Source organism: Puntigrus tetrazona, chromosome 25, assembly GCF_018831695.1.
Source record: "Puntigrus tetrazona isolate hp1 chromosome 25, ASM1883169v1, whole genome shotgun sequence".
Lineage (NCBI taxonomy): Eukaryota > Metazoa > Chordata > Actinopteri > Cypriniformes > Cyprinidae > Puntigrus > Puntigrus tetrazona.
In genome coordinates, this window is record NC_056723.1 from 4,352,024 (window position 1) to 4,367,357 (window position 15,334).

General features: G+C 37.4%; 1 protein-coding gene and 1 long non-coding RNA gene across 4 annotated transcripts; one reads left to right on the forward strand and one right to left on the reverse strand.

Annotated features, from left to right (window-relative positions):
* Positions 1-187: 187 nt before the first annotated feature.
* prdm11 (PR domain containing 11) lies at positions 188-10,485 on the reverse strand. 3 transcript variants are annotated; one of them, XM_043227737.1, is made up of 8 exons: positions 9,467-10,483; positions 7,941-8,050; positions 7,771-7,847; positions 7,418-7,677; positions 7,254-7,321; positions 6,971-7,158; positions 5,668-6,201; positions 188-5,180 (listed from the first exon to the last, which is right to left on the reverse strand). In XM_043227737.1, exons 2-8 carry the CDS (start codon positions 7,994-7,996, stop codon positions 3,025-3,027), a joined length of 3,339 nt encoding a protein of 1,112 aa, XP_043083672.1. In that variant the 5' UTR covers positions 7,997-8,050; positions 9,467-10,483; the 3' UTR covers positions 188-3,024. The 3 variants fall into 3 exon arrangements, with proteins under 3 accessions (XP_043083672.1, XP_043083674.1, XP_043083673.1); XM_043227739.1 differs by lacking the exon at positions 5,668-6,201 and having other exon boundaries at positions 9,467-10,485; XM_043227738.1 differs by lacking the exon at positions 7,418-7,677 and having other exon boundaries at positions 9,467-10,484.
* On the forward strand, positions 9,490-14,298 carry LOC122330589. The gene is made up of 2 exons (XR_006248036.1): positions 9,490-9,624; positions 10,754-14,298. It is a non-coding gene; the product is annotated as an uncharacterized LOC122330589 (long non-coding RNA).
* Positions 14,299-15,334: the final 1,036 nt, after the last annotated feature.

The following is a 15,334-nucleotide window of genomic DNA, read 5'->3' on the forward strand; positions in this document are numbered from 1 at the left end:
TAGATTGCACCTTTACAAGCTTACTTGTTGTTAAGCAGCTGTTTGGGTTCTGACGGCACCCATTCACTGCAGAGAAAATTAATCTTGGGTTACCTGAGTGTGAATAACTTTTTTTTAGCAAATTGTCTTTATGAGTGAACTATTTCTTCAAGCAAACCAGTTAAAGGAAAGAACCATGACAAGGAAATAACAAAAAAAAAACTTTATTAAACCATTATTTGTTGAATATAGATTCCATATGCTGTCGTTTTAAGTGGGTTTCTATAATACATGTACACATTCTCCAGGTTTCATTCTCCATTTCACATGTAGTTCATATTCTTGAGTTTCCAGTGTTATGTTGTTTTCAGGAAGAAAAGGTGTAAGAATGCAAGCAAATGACATATTTTCCTTCAAGAAAAAACTGAATCAATATACAGAGCTACCATTCACTACTTTGTTTGAAAATAAACTGAAATCAGAAGTAACTTTGTTCCTTAGGCCTTAGACCTGCTGTCTCCCACATAAAAACATTGAAAACATTTCAGAATAATTCATGATACGGACAACGCACATCACTGTGTTTACATGACAAGAAAATACAAAATTATGAATGTAGACATTTTCATTTGGTACGTGTAGTATTTGATTAAAGGAAAATACACATTAAAGCCTTAACTAAACAAAATCAGGCTCGACTTTGGCTCATTTTATGAGAAATCACCATTGAAGAAGAGCAAATGTTTTCTTTCACACAGCTATGGCGTATAACTCCCAGCGCAATATGAGAAGATTTACTCGATGACATACCTCACTGTGAGGTAACATTCAAAAGCATTCACATACATACATACAAGCAAAGATTCAATTTTTGGCAGCTCACTTAGTAATCTTTAACACAATTCTATTGCTACATCAAATGAGTTCAGATGTGGGTATGCTGAGACATTAAATGCTAACAAAAATAGCAAACTAGCTTAAATGAGAATAATCTTTTGGGTAGAACACTGTTTTTGAAATACGTCTTTTTAAAATGTACATTTGTTAAAACAGAATAAAAAAAGGAATTTATTGAAATAATTATTTCCATAAAATACAAGCTTTCTGAAGCTTTAAACACATGCTAAATTTTCGGACGTGCAAAATCTAAATCTATTTTAAAATAAAGACAAGCCATTTCAGTTGGATTAATGTGAAACGCTGTAGCACACGGAAGGTAGTCCAGCCTTAACTGTACATGTGAAAAGTTAAAGGTTAATGTCATTTTAGAGAAGACTTCATTTAACTGCTCTTTTTTGAATTTGCACAGATGTATACAGTGAGAGCAATCAATACTCTTCGATATTAATGCATTTAAAATGGATAAATTGAGATATACCACAGATTACAATATTTTCTAAACTGATAATAACAATGCCTTAACAACTGTATGAATAAAATGAACATGTTAAATTTCAATTGCAACGCTGAACAAAATTACTATTATAAATGCCTTATAATTACCAATAAATCTACTGGCGACTCCTTTTTTGATCTTGAGAAATAATTTTTAAAACGAGATAAAAATACGGAAATTTAAGAACAAGGTTAAAAAAGAAATTGTGAATCCATGTTGGAAACCTCAGAATCCCACAGTTTTGCTTCAAGGAATATTATTATTAAGTATTAGACTTGCTTGTAGTTAAGAATGTACAATTTAAGTGTGAAATATATATTGCACATGTATAAATGATGGAATTTAGTGGCAAGGCAAGGCAAAATTAACAAGTAAAAATATATGGAAAAATATATGGCGCTAACCATAACACGTGCACTGCTAGATTACATGAATGCACATAATAATACAATCAAAATATAAAAGCTTTGTTCTTGTATGACTGATTTAAATAGTGCTATTCTTTCAGACACTACAAAACTTCATCCAAAGGTAAACTGTCGTACAGTGTCGCCTACTAGTGGTGACGTCATGCACAAGCATTTGTACTGGATGAAAAGTATTGCTGAGACAGACATTGATGAATTTTGGGGTATTATTACTGAAGTGTTTTCTGTTCATTGTTTAAATTTTTCAGTAAACATTTGACTACTTAGACCACCTCTGCAGCATTAAAAAGTAAACATCTTTGTTGCTTTGATGTGGTATCAGAGTAAAATTGCTTCAAACATGAAAATTTAACTGATAGAATTTGAAGTGGCTAATAAGGGGGTCTGCCGATAGCAGTACATATAAACATGTACCAGGAATCAAACACCAGCACATGCTAAAAAACAAGAAATCTTTTTTTCTATCAGTAAGGCATTTAAAACCCTGCATATTTAGGCTATATATTTGAAATGTCGAAATCAGATTGGGTGTAAACTGCACATTAGAGGTGCCCGATTGCATAAAGTATTATGGCACATCAACATGTTATCAAATCAAGATTTACACAACCTTAAAAGATAATGGTTAACTAAAGAGTATCTAAAAACATTATGATAGGAATATAATGCATGGCAAAATAGTGGCTATTTCCATTCCAATCAGCGGTAACCAGCATAAGAACATGCTATAAAAATTATATCATCTCCATACACACAAGTCTACATACAAATACAGAATGATTGCTCAAATTATCTTGCAGATATAATAATAAATCTGTTTTTCCAGAACATAGAGTTGAATCTGTTTTTTCAAGGAGGTGACATTTTCAGAGATTAAAAAAGACTGTATGAGGCTTCACTCACCAAAGCCTGATGACATGGTGCTCAGTCGAACATTCACCTAAAGGCAACAATCCTCACGACTTGAAAATAGTATCTCTTTGGACAAAAACACATATCAACACATCACAACCATTTGCATGAACATTTTAAAGTGTTTCATGTGCCTGCGACCTGCAAAGGCATTAATACCGACTCTTAGAGAAGACGCTGATCTAGGCCATTTTAGCAGCAGGGCCAGTGTCAAAGTACTTGGCCAATCACATTATAGTCCTGACCAGCCCTTTTCCAATGAGATGGCTTTTTTGGAATCATATTGGCTGAGTAATTGGCACCGATCAGTCAAATATCTGGATAATACTCTGCATTCATATCCATATTGTGCAACACTGACTTTTGTTCGGCGGTGGACATTCTGCTTAGGACTTCTGCTGAAAGCGAATAGCTGTTCCCGGATTTCTCTTCAAACCAGCTGTCCAATGCTCGCTTTCCATCAAAGCTCCCAATAGGTGGTCCGTTAACGGCCAAGGTGAGCAGATCGTTGATCTGATCCAGAGTCAGTCTGGAACGGCTATTTCTGCGCACTTTCTGCAACGAGCATCTTCCTTTGTCGCAGCATGTTGATGACGTTGGCAAGACCCTGATAACCTGCAGGATGTGATTGAGAAGAGGAAAGCGTTGCTTGTATCTGAAGATGTGGCTGACTACTTCTTTAAAACCATTTAAACTACAATAATCAGCTTTTAGATCCCTCCATTCAACTACAAGGCTTCCTCGGGCATCTATTCTTTCTTGAGAGAGTTCACGGCCAGATGAAGGAATAGTCTCCAGGTGGTCAAAAATCACAAGGATCTCCTCTTCTCCATATGCACCAAGATTGTCCCTGTTAGGAGGCCATGTGGCCAGGTCAAGGATCTGACAAGCCTGGGCCACTGTGCGACTGCGAGGATCAAAACGTTGGGCTAGGATGCCTTGACTTCTCTGACAGATCTTCTCTCGAATGGACTGAAACTTTGACTCGGCAACCCTTAAGTTCTTGAGGTCCACGCCATTGAAACTCTCCCGAAAGTTGTCTTCAAACTCCTGTAGGTACTCTCCGGGGGAGTCCACCAACTGACCAATTTCATTAATGGCATCCTCAATTTTTGCATCCACCTGTGATGGCAACAGATAGTCCCCCTGAAAGATGAAAGCAAGTCGTGAAAAGACAGCAATGATATCCAACAGAAAGTAGATCAGCTTCACCGACTGATAATCCAAAAGGAACTGTAGAAGAGACAGAGCAATGGCAGCAGCATCACCTCTCTGAGTTTGGCTGCTTATGCTCTTCAAGTGAGCAACTACCTCCAGATAGTCTTTGATTAGGGCATTGAGAACATTGGGCTCCCCTATGATCCAATGGACGGCCCTTATATCCCCAAGAAATTCAGTTTCCTCAGACAAAGTTGGTGCTGTCGACCTCAGCTCAGCCATCATACGTGGAGAATACCGGTAGAAGCTAAGCAGTTGCTTCAAGTTGTTCTCCAAATCCTCTAAACAAGACAATTCCTTCCCGCTGATGGCATCCAGAACCTCTAAATGGGGACGATGGATCATCACAGGTAGACACAACACCCAAGGGATTGTTTTTCGTATGGCTATGTAAATTTTTGCCCTCAGACTAGAGGTGAGGTTTGAGCCATCTATTCCCAAGCCAATAACTAGCATGTCCTGGAGTCTTAGACCAAGGACACCAAAGGCACGATCCACAGCCTGGAGGTACCCTTCAACATTGCCTCCACAAAGCCTTTGTAGGGAAAGGAATTCTGTGGCAGGAAGTCCATCAGTGGTGGTGAACTGGACATAAACGGCAACAGTGTCAGCTAAGAGTTCATCATTCTGTCCATCCATTATGATGCTTAGAAAGGGTGATAGGCGAATCTTCTCTGCCAAATCCTCTTTGAATGCTCGTGCAATGTGTTGGATAAGAATTTGACAGTCATTTTCATTCATGTATTGATCTACTACTTTGAGGTCGCACTTCTTGAGGAGCTCCGCCAAGGGTCTCAGATCAGAAAATGGCCTTCCTTCCAAAGCTAGATGGTAGGCAGCATTGAAGAGAGTCATCATATTACGACACATCTCCTCTGTTTTCTCTGGGTGCATGCGAAGTTTGTAAAGCTGCAAACACTTCTTGTGCAGATTGCTTTGGCTATGAAGTTTAATGGTGTGGATTTTGAATTGCTTGGAGCCTATAATGAAAGCAGAGGTGCGGGAGGACTGGACGGTGTATTGTCGGCACACATGGCACCACATCTCATTAAGTGTGGGCGAATAACGGAGAAACCAGAACTTCTTTAGCCACTCCTGTTTGAAACGACGAATCCGACGACCTGAGCCCACCGAGAGTTTTGAAGACTCATCTGTAGCTACCATAAGGTCAGCAGAAATGGATTCATCAGCAGAATCAACATCCTGGTCGTCCTCCTCAAGCACCGCTGGGATGGGCGTCATCGTGTCTACAACAAATGAGTAAACAAAATTATACTGAAAGCCAACACAAAGCAAGATTAAACCAAGTTATTTACTTTAGAGTTTTGGCATGAATAAAGGTTTCAGACTTTTTATACTTATTGTAAGCACACCTTCTTAAGACAGTTCACAATATTTCAAGTTCTACATCAACTAACACACTAATACAAATCATATTTAAGTACAATTACATTCAAACATTCTTAATTTCAAAACCCAACTTTAGTACCAGGCTCCAATAAGAAAGCAGTCCTTAATTATTTTATTAAAACTTTTAATTAAGAGTGCACTTCCATTTGAAACATTTTAACAAATCTGGCAATCACAACAAAAACAACAAGAGAATGTCAACAGTAATTTATTGACTATGAGGCAAAACTGTCTATATAGCCATATGTTTCAAAATAAATCATCAATATCTACTGCAGAAAGGCTCTCATCCATGGTAGCGTTCCATCCCAGGGGCAAACCTACCTCTGAGGTCCTCACTAGGAAGTGGTTCAGATGGTGGTAAAGGTTTAATTTCAGGATGCCCCTGTCCTCTGAGGCGGAGCAGTTCTGCCTCCAGCTCACGGATTCGTCGTTTTAACCTCACACAGTTTGGGCAGAAAGATGTTGATGGCCCTTCGCCGGGCAGAGTGGCCTCTTCTTCTGTTTCTTCCGTTTTAATGCATTTTGCATCAAACCCACTCTCTTGGTGGTCCATGGAACCCAATCCAGAGGCGAAGACGGATTCTTTACACTCCGCTTCAGGCTGGCTAAAAACCTGGCAGACATTTGTTCTTGCTCTTTGAAAAGACAAGGTGCTGTTGAGAGGGTTGTTCTGACTTTGATTAGCCTCCAGGGATGCTTCCAGGACATCTTTGAAAATGAGGTCAATCTTCTTTTTCTTGGCCTGGGGCTGGTTTTCTGCCTCATCACTTCCATGCTTGCTTAGGGTTCGTCTACCGTGCATTGCAGATCTCAACACTGGACCTTTGGGCTCCTCTTGTTCTTCTAATTTTACTCCTGCAATACAAAAGTGTTATTGTTAATGTATGTAACACTATTGGCATTAAAAAAAAAACTGTGGTCAATATTAATTATGGCAAATGCAGGACAAGTAAAAAAGTATATAAATCCTATTTTACTTACCTGTTAAACCACTGAAGGCCTGGAACATCTCTTCTGGGTACTTTTTTTGTTGATCAAAAATGTTCAATACGAAAAAAGTAACATTTTGGTCTGTTGCTCATAGAAAGCTTTCAGAAGACGCAAAAAAATATATTTATTATTTATTTTTTTATTACTGCCTTTGGACCCCCTTTGAAGCTCAACTTTCAGCCTGCATGAATGGTTATTGAAAGGAAAACTGCTACCAGTAGGATTCTTTAAAGATTGTGCTTTTTGTATTTTGGCATGAGCATGTAGTTTTTGGGTAAACTATTTTAATTATAGTTCATACTGTTTTAATTTTGTTCAAAGTCTTGTCTAGTGTTCAACAACAGATCACATCCAGTAAACCAAAAATGTTATATTTTATCTTATACTAAACTATTTATCTTATACTAAACTATGTTTCAACCGAATGCAAATTTTAAAAAGTGCCGTTAGGATTTTATAAGAATATATTATTATTATTCCAGTTCAAAAGTCTCCACATCCGGATTCAGCCCTGTTGTGTTTCTATTAGCAGGCCTTTAAAGTGTCTTTGGAGATTCCTTAACTCTTGACCTGTTTTAAAACTGTTAAATTTTTATGTCTTTTTTGGCTCATGCACCAGCAAGGGGTGTCTCACCTGTGTCCAGATTGCGGTCAATGCTGTCCCGAGACACATTCTGTAGTCGCCTCATGTACTCGCTGCTGTACCACACACAGAGTTTCTCGCCCATCGCCAGTCTCTGACACACTCGGAAGTAGATATCTTCCCCATGCTGAAACGCACTCAAGTTCTTTTTACTCTCATCAGAAGAAATCAGAATAAACCTGAGAACAATAAATAAAATTAGCGTCTAAAACAACAACATTTTCGACACAAGCTCTGTATATTAATGAAGTAGATGTCAATTACATGCTGTTACCTCATCCAGTTAGATGTAGTTTCATCACTCCCATCAATGAATTTATATTTATTGTCCTTATCAACAATCTGTAATAAATATTTGAAATGTAAATATAGTTTGCGCCTGCCTTAAAAATACATACAACTATGCTAAATGGTGTTTACACGTACAACATAACCTACCATCCAAGAAAATGGCCCTGAGGGTTTATCCGAGGCCATTATTTGGCCTTGATAAGGACCAAACAGCGCCCCCTTTGGTATATTTTCATCCATGCAGCAGACATCCACTTTATTACCATCTCGGTGGATCTCAATGCCCGAAGGTACAGTGAGAGCTGCCCGATTGGGCACCCCTGATGCCACAGGGTTGTCTGGCACAAAAACAGGGGGCCCATGGGTAGGGCACTCCTCCAAGAAATACTTCTTGCACTCTTCACAGACTGTACATGTTATATTAAATAAGAAATGAGCAAAAACAATTTCCACTGACATACGCAACACTTGTGTGTAAAGTTAAAGAAAATTATACTTACACCAAAAACTGGTCGAATGCTCATGGTCAACTTTTCGTTTTTTCTTTGGCTCTTCAGTTGACTTCTCATTTGAGGCACTAGTAAATAGGTAGAAAAACTGCGTATTACTACAGTTTTTTATGCATAGGCTCTATGAATGTTTGCTATTGTAAACACTTTGTAAAGCTAACCTGGTGCTGCATTCGGCCTCAACTTCCATGGAGGAATGCTCTGGAACATCTGTCATCTGGGCAGGAAGGAGAGACCCCTGTGTGCCTCCTTTCACTTCGACATATTAAAACTAATGTAAAAAGGGGGGAAATAAATATTGTTAAAACAGCAAATTTAAGAGATGTTATAAAGAGAACATCAAAAACTAAAAAATATATATATACACATCACACTTTAAGGTTTAAAAGGCATTTTTATTTTAAGGTCCAATTCTTATTATAACAAACTATTACTAACTATAATAACCTTATTGCCTTAATAAACCTTTTATACCGAATTAAATGATAAATAAATTCAATCTAATTGAATCTAGTTAGTAATGTAGTTGCTAAATGCAGATATGGGATCTACAACGTGGTCATGTAAAATGTTAAAATAAAATGAGCTTTAATATATGCTTTATATGTATTAATTAAGAACCACTAATATGCAAGCTAGTTTATAGTGAGAACTGATTACAAAATGAAAAAAAAACATAGAAGAAACGGGGATCAGTCATAACACCTATATACACTAAATAAAAACTAAATATAATGTTATTTTAAGGCTTGAAAAATACGTTTTTATGTCTTGAAAGATGCAGAGAAAGAAAAATATTTTGTAGAATGAAGATAAAATATGTAACATTTTGCAGTTTGCCAATTCTGACATTAACCATATTAACTCCTTTTTAACACTGCAGACCTTGGTTCTTGTCAGACGATTCTTAAATCATGCTGGATAACAACAAATTTTACACAAACTTGCATAATCCGTTTTTTTGATGAAAATACCAAGACATGTAGAAATGAATGAGTTAAACTTTTTACACAAATGTTATACTCATATTTTGCAATGTATAAAAAAAAAACAACAACTGGAGATCTCAGACTTTATATTGTTTTTAACCCGAAATACTTATATAATGGGAAAAAAAATTATGTCTGCTACGTGCTATCCTTTTTTTACAGTAGAGCACAGTGACGTCATGCTGGCTTTACATTGTCATAACATTTTCAGTTTTGCATGCTATTATAGGTTTATGGGTGTTCATATAGCTACAAACTTTGAAAAACATACAAAAACGCGACAACCCCACAGCACTCTCCGCAAACACGGAAAGTGACCGCAAGAAACCCTGACTCTGGTTTCTGCTGACGTTTCCGATCCAGAATTTACTTCCAAAATATTTCAGTCGGATCGCAGCGCTCTGATTGGTCGAGCCGGCCGTCACTCACAAACTACCCGAGCCGTGCGAGGGACGAGTGCAGAAAAACAAATAGGGTAACAATGCTCCGTTGAAAGACAAAACTGCTGCAAAGTTGTGCTCTTCTAGACATTGTGAGTTAGAAGTTGCACGTAAGCTCAAGCGCGGGCGGTGACAATGACGGTACGCGGCGCTTCTGCACCTCCGCCTGCGTTTAGCTTCTGAAAGGCAACTGGCAATTTGCCTAACGCTTTCGGAAGCCATTTTCATTGGCCACATTGGCTAGTGAGTGTAACTCACCGTCTATAGAATATACGCAGTGCGTCGCGGGGTCTTTGGTGGTCTTCTTCAGCCGCGGAGCGTCTCGCCTTCGGCCGCTCCGAGAAACGCGGCGGTGACGCAACGGCACGGGGGGATTTCACTAGTCCCGGGCGATGCAAAGTTTATCATCTCCAAATGTTTGTACCACAGTCAGCTGCTTCTCTCTGCTATGACCACCATCTTTTTATTACAGGAAATGACATGGAAAACGGAAGAAAGCGGCGTTTGTGCAGACCGGGCACGAAATTTCAGGAAAGGGAAAGTTAACGTTAGATTGTCATTGAAGTTGTGCGAGGCAGCGTTTCGCGCGCGTTCGCTTTTGGAACGCGCCTCCAGAACGTTACGCAGCGGCTGCGTGCCAAGTTTTTTTTTAATTAAAATTATAATAATTTAAGTTTTATCCTTCACTTCACAGTTCACTCTGTTTTTCAAACCACGTAACGTAAAGCCTTCATTCAAATTTTGTTTTGCTGATAATATTCAGTCTTCGATGCACAATGCATTTTTGCTTTTTTATGTAAGCGTTATACTTTTAAGTTTACAGTTTGAAAAGCTTTCATTGACTGAATCATATTAGAATTACCGTAATTAGACTTTGGCATTCTGTTAGGAGCTGTTCACGTACATTGAAATTTCTGTTTCTATGGCAACGCCGCTCATAACAAAATGGAGCTTTTGACAGCAGAACAATTGCAAATATATAATGAAATATCGCCGTATACACACCACTATGATGACAAAAAGAAGCTGAATTGAGCAATAGCACTATCTCCGTGTTCTTCCTTTACTATTGAAATTACAGTAATTTCGATTTTTTTAAATGATATCAGAACAATCAAAGAAATGTTCAGCATTCACATCTAATAGTCTTAAATGTGCCATAGATTGCTTCAGGAATATCCTACAGGTTGGTACCATGGCACATTTTCGATTTATGAGTTAAATTATATTATTGGTTAATATCTTGTGAAGCTGCTGCATTTAAAAGAAAAATAGCAAGTCGTACAGCAATTACAGTGTTGTATTGTAGTCCTTAAACACAGCTTAAAGCTTTGGAAAGCACATGATTCACCTGCACTTGTGCTCAACATCCATCTTTTGGCTCGAACCTTAATCATCTTCATTTGGTCATTCTATAAAGCTACGTTGAATTCAAGACAAATGGGAGCCAATATTCTTTGTCAATTTATTAACAAAATGATAAAATAAATAAATACAAATTGATCAAATGCTCCTAATATCAATTTCTTCCCATGTTCCCTACAGTATTTTCAAAACACTGCATACAAAGGACTCATCACAGGCTCAATACAGGAGAGGTAAGAACCAACTGACACACTCACAATGTCAGGCGAACAAACAAGAAGGAAAAAAAAGACCAAAGAGAGAGAGAGAGAGAGAGAGAGAGCTCTGTAACAGAAAAAAGTCAAAAAATAAACACACTCCTTTTTAAAATTATTATGAAAAAATACAAACAATTTTACAAATATTCATATTGTGTAATAAACCATTTACACTTAGTTCAGCACACCAGGTGAACTTTTTCTTTTTTTTTCTTTTTTTAAATAACTCATGTCGCTACAATGTATCCTGTTTTGTGTTTCATCAAGTGGAAGATTTTTTTAAATTTTTTATTTTTTAGATTTTTGTTTTTTTGTCATTTTTCTTTTTTGCACACGTAAACAAAAATGTATTCCAATTGGACAGTTGACTGTAGATGAGGTAACGCTCACGCTCACACACACACACACACACACACACACACACCTGCTCAAACACACTCGCTCACACACAGTGCACAACACCAGGAAAGTCACGACTACAGAAATGAAATGCATCAACAGTACGAGAAGGCCACAATCATGACTGAGTAAATAGTATGAAACGTGAACAAAAACTACATTAAAATTACAATGACTTCATTGTCACTGTGGAATTATAACGCACCATAAAGAATATGGATGGTCTACACACTATTAAGATCAAGGTGACAGGATTAACAGCTGGAATGAGTGTGAAAATGTTTCGATTTTATGCATAAAATGTAAACTCAACCTTTCGCCTTTTACAAAAATTCTAGAACCAAAATTACAAAGCCATATAGACAATTTAAAAAGCTTTTCCCATCGGAGCCATAAGCTAGAGCAGAAATCAATCATGATGGGGAAAAAAAAAAAAAATTCAATGATATGTATCTCGAATGCATATAAAAAGGCTTCCTAACAGCAAAATGTTTGCAGTCTCTTTGGGTATACTGACTTAAGAACTTGAATGTGTGGCTTTCAGAAGTTCCCTCCCCTTACTTCTAAAGGCCCCTCCCACAACAGATTACATGCACTCTGCAAGATAAGCCATTGAAGACCATAACTTCTCACAACCACTGGTACCCCCACCCCGCCCCGCGCCCCAAGATAACAATAACATTCAGCATGGTGTGCTAGCAAAGGCAGACTTGAATGAAAGTAACGGTCCATGAGATTCATACACAGCTGAAACGCCACATTTCCATGTTCCAAAGAGCCCAGAATTGTGGCCAGCAAATAATTCCCATCTGTAACTGTACATGAATAAACTATTTTCTACAGATGCCATTGTGAAAGTGTATATTGTTCATAATTTAAACAACAAAACAAATGCAAGTGTATTTAAGAGATGTACATATGTATACTGTTTCGTTTTGGCATCATCTTCGCCAGACATGTAAAAAGGAAAGTGACACAAAGTTCACATAAAAATCTTTACAAAATAAACTCAAAACTAAATGCATATTAAAAAAGTTTGACAAAACTTATAAAAAATTTGCATAAGAAGGCATGCTTTTTGTTGAACTGATTGGACAGGTTGGTGTTCTGGGGGTTTGAGTCTATCCAATCAGATTGCAGGTTTTCTTTGATCCGCTCAGCCTTGCTAATAGTCAAGGCTGAAATCTAAATACCTGATTCAGGTACAAGTCCAGTACTCTAACTCAGTGACCGAAGGAGAGATGAAGAACATGATGCTAATAAGAAAGGGTGCAAGTTGTTTTAAGAGCAGAGTGTTATGTATGACATTAAGTAATAGTCACTGGCCTGAACAGTCCTGTTTTGTGATACACGAGAAAAAAAAAATCTCTTGAATCACACACTACAAAAGAACTTAAAACGAGCAGACACTTAAGTATTTTTTTGGGGGGGGAAATGAGTAATACTTAGGACATTCCTATAAAAGTGCATAAAGACAGGAAACCATGACTTCCTAAACTTCCAGAACTTTTTTCCAATGAATGTCAATCCAAAAAACACATTTTTTTTGTCACAAGTTTCACACACCTAATATTTTGGTAGCACAGAGTGCTCTGATAAACCAATGAATTCATTTAAAACACATTATAAGGACCAATTTTGTGCAACCACTTAGATACTTTTGTTCAGAGTATTAAAAAGCTCAAGGCAACTCCTTAAAATATAGCTTACCTATTCTGAAGGGGCTCTTTAACTTCACAGCAGATAACTAGATTAAGTAAAGACAGACAGGACTACACCAACACAAGCACATCACTAAAACCATTTCAATTTAACCAAATGAAATTACAACAAATGTGCTTCTAATCAAGGTTAACTGAGTGACTTTTACAGAGAGAGGGAAATGGGACCAGTTTATGAAATTAAATTCAGTATGTAAAAGGTTGAAGGCACTCTGGGCACCTGTACAAGAAGGAATAAAAGTAGTTTTCTTTAAATATTCTCAAGACTGACAATGGTGACTTTTGGAAGGCCTTAAATATTCACGTCGGTATGTTATGCCACAATGGACGCCATGATATGAATGTTTATCCGTTATTACCCAGTCTTGGCTCAAAGGGTAACAGGGCATTATGGGAATGTATTAAGGATAAGTATGTGAATTTTCACAGTAGATTGTGAGAAATTGCAGCACATTGTTGATATAACCAAGACCCCATCCACTAAGAATCACAAACTGGGTTTTAAAGCCATGAAATCCTGACTAATCAAGATAAATCCATCATTCAAAACTAACAAAACAGTAAACATCATCCCAAACAGAATCCATGTTGTGGTAGGTTCTCTCTCATGTTTAAACAGCCAGAATGACCTATGCTTCTTTTTAAGTAATCTTGAATAAATGTGCACTACTGTATACATACAGTCAAAATAAGCACTTACTAAGATGCCCTAAACGGATACGTGGAATTTGATATGTGTTCAATCCTAGCCTGAGCGGCTATCCTCACAAAGCTAAAAGGGATATGCTTTTTTGGAATGGCCTGACATTAACATAACATAAAAGGTGCCAGCCGTGCATTACTTTTAAGACTTAAGACGTTACCTGGGACATTATAAGATACTATGCGATACAACGCGATACAACAAAAAAAGCCAACAAAAACCAACAGAAGACTGTCATAAACAGTGCTTCCCACTTTGATTTTACAGGATGTTGAAAAATTTAAAGACGAACAGAAAAGATTTAAGCGCTTTTTGAAAAATTTGCTCAAAAAGTCTCTTAATAGGTTGTTAGTGCGTTTGCTTAAGTTATCTGCAATAAAGCTTGTGCTTTAATTAAGGGTTTTCTGTTGTTTCCTTATTACTGAATTTGGCTCATACATCAAACCCTCAAGTTTAAGACAGCAAATTGTGACTTAGTCATTATTGTTTTTCAAGAAACAAAAAGGTTTTGGAAAAATGGGGATAGGACAAGTCCAATATATTCAGACTAAACACAGTAAGAGGATATTTCAATTATTTTCCAAAAAAAACAAAACTAAAGAATTTGGCAGTTTGGAATTACAAAAACAATAACAACAACAACAACAAAAAAAAACCAGACACTCATTATGCAATGTGCATCTCTGAAATTGAGAAAGCTGCTTGCATAATTCATGCCTTTTTAAACACCATTGATAACAAACAACTGTTTCTTGAACAGAAAAGCACTTATTTTTCAATGAAGACTAGGAAGACCTGAATATATTTTCTTAAAACAAATAAACTCAAAATCCACAAACAGCATAGAATACGCACACATACTGACTTTAAAACAAGACTCATTCACAGAACCAACAACGCTTTTCAGACTAATCTACCACGCATGATTTGTTGCAGTTACCGAGATGTGACTTCTGGTGTAGCTTCCTCTTCCAGCCCTTTGTCAAAGATCTTGAGAGGCTTTGCCATGCGCTCTACCACTGATTAGCCTGAGATGACTTGGAGATGGGACACTTCTACAGCTAGCTGGGAAATGCAGACAAGATGTATAGTGAAGGAAAAAAAAATTAGAGGGGTTGCTATAGGCAGTCCTGATTTAGTCTAACCCACGCCAACAACAGGATTCTAAACCTCTGCCTTGTCACTGGCGAATACTGATGCATTGATTTTTTTTTTGTCCTGTTTGGAAGGAGAAGCTTTTGGTATTGCCGGTCCACTCAGGCCTGGCCGGAGGTGCACAGGGTGTGGGCATAGTCATGCAGTCTTTGGACACGTCTGCCCTGCCTTTCTCCTCCCGAGGAGAAGACAACTAAGACAACCTATGAAAAACAAACCCCATGTTGGAGGCACACACTGGTCTGATCTGATAAATCATCCATCGTCTTTATCACCATCATCATTATTATTATTATAATTATTATTAATATTTTTAAACTACTATTTTTCTTTTTAATAATTGGCATGACACTCTTTCGTAAGTCACCCTTTTCACCCACAAGGTCGGGCTCTACTGGTCTACAAGAACCAAGACTAGTCTGCCTTGGATGTAGAAGTACTGTTGACACAGTTTAACCATTTAAAAAAAAAAAAAAAAAATAAAAAAGCGACAATATTTATTTGGATATAGATAATGTATATATAT

Coding starts and splice junctions, on each gene's coding strand:
- prdm11 (XM_043227737.1), bottom strand. CDS start 7,996: ATGACAGATGTTCCAGAGCATTCCTCCATGGAAGTTGAGGCCGAATGC. Junction 7,159..7,253: donor ACTACATCTAACTGGATGAG/GTAACAGCATGT, acceptor TATTGTTCTCAG/GTTTATTCTGATTTCTTCTG. Junction 6,202..6,970: donor TGACCGCAATCTGGACACAG/GTGAGACACCCC, acceptor TTTGTATTGCAG/GAGTAAAATTAGAAGAACAA.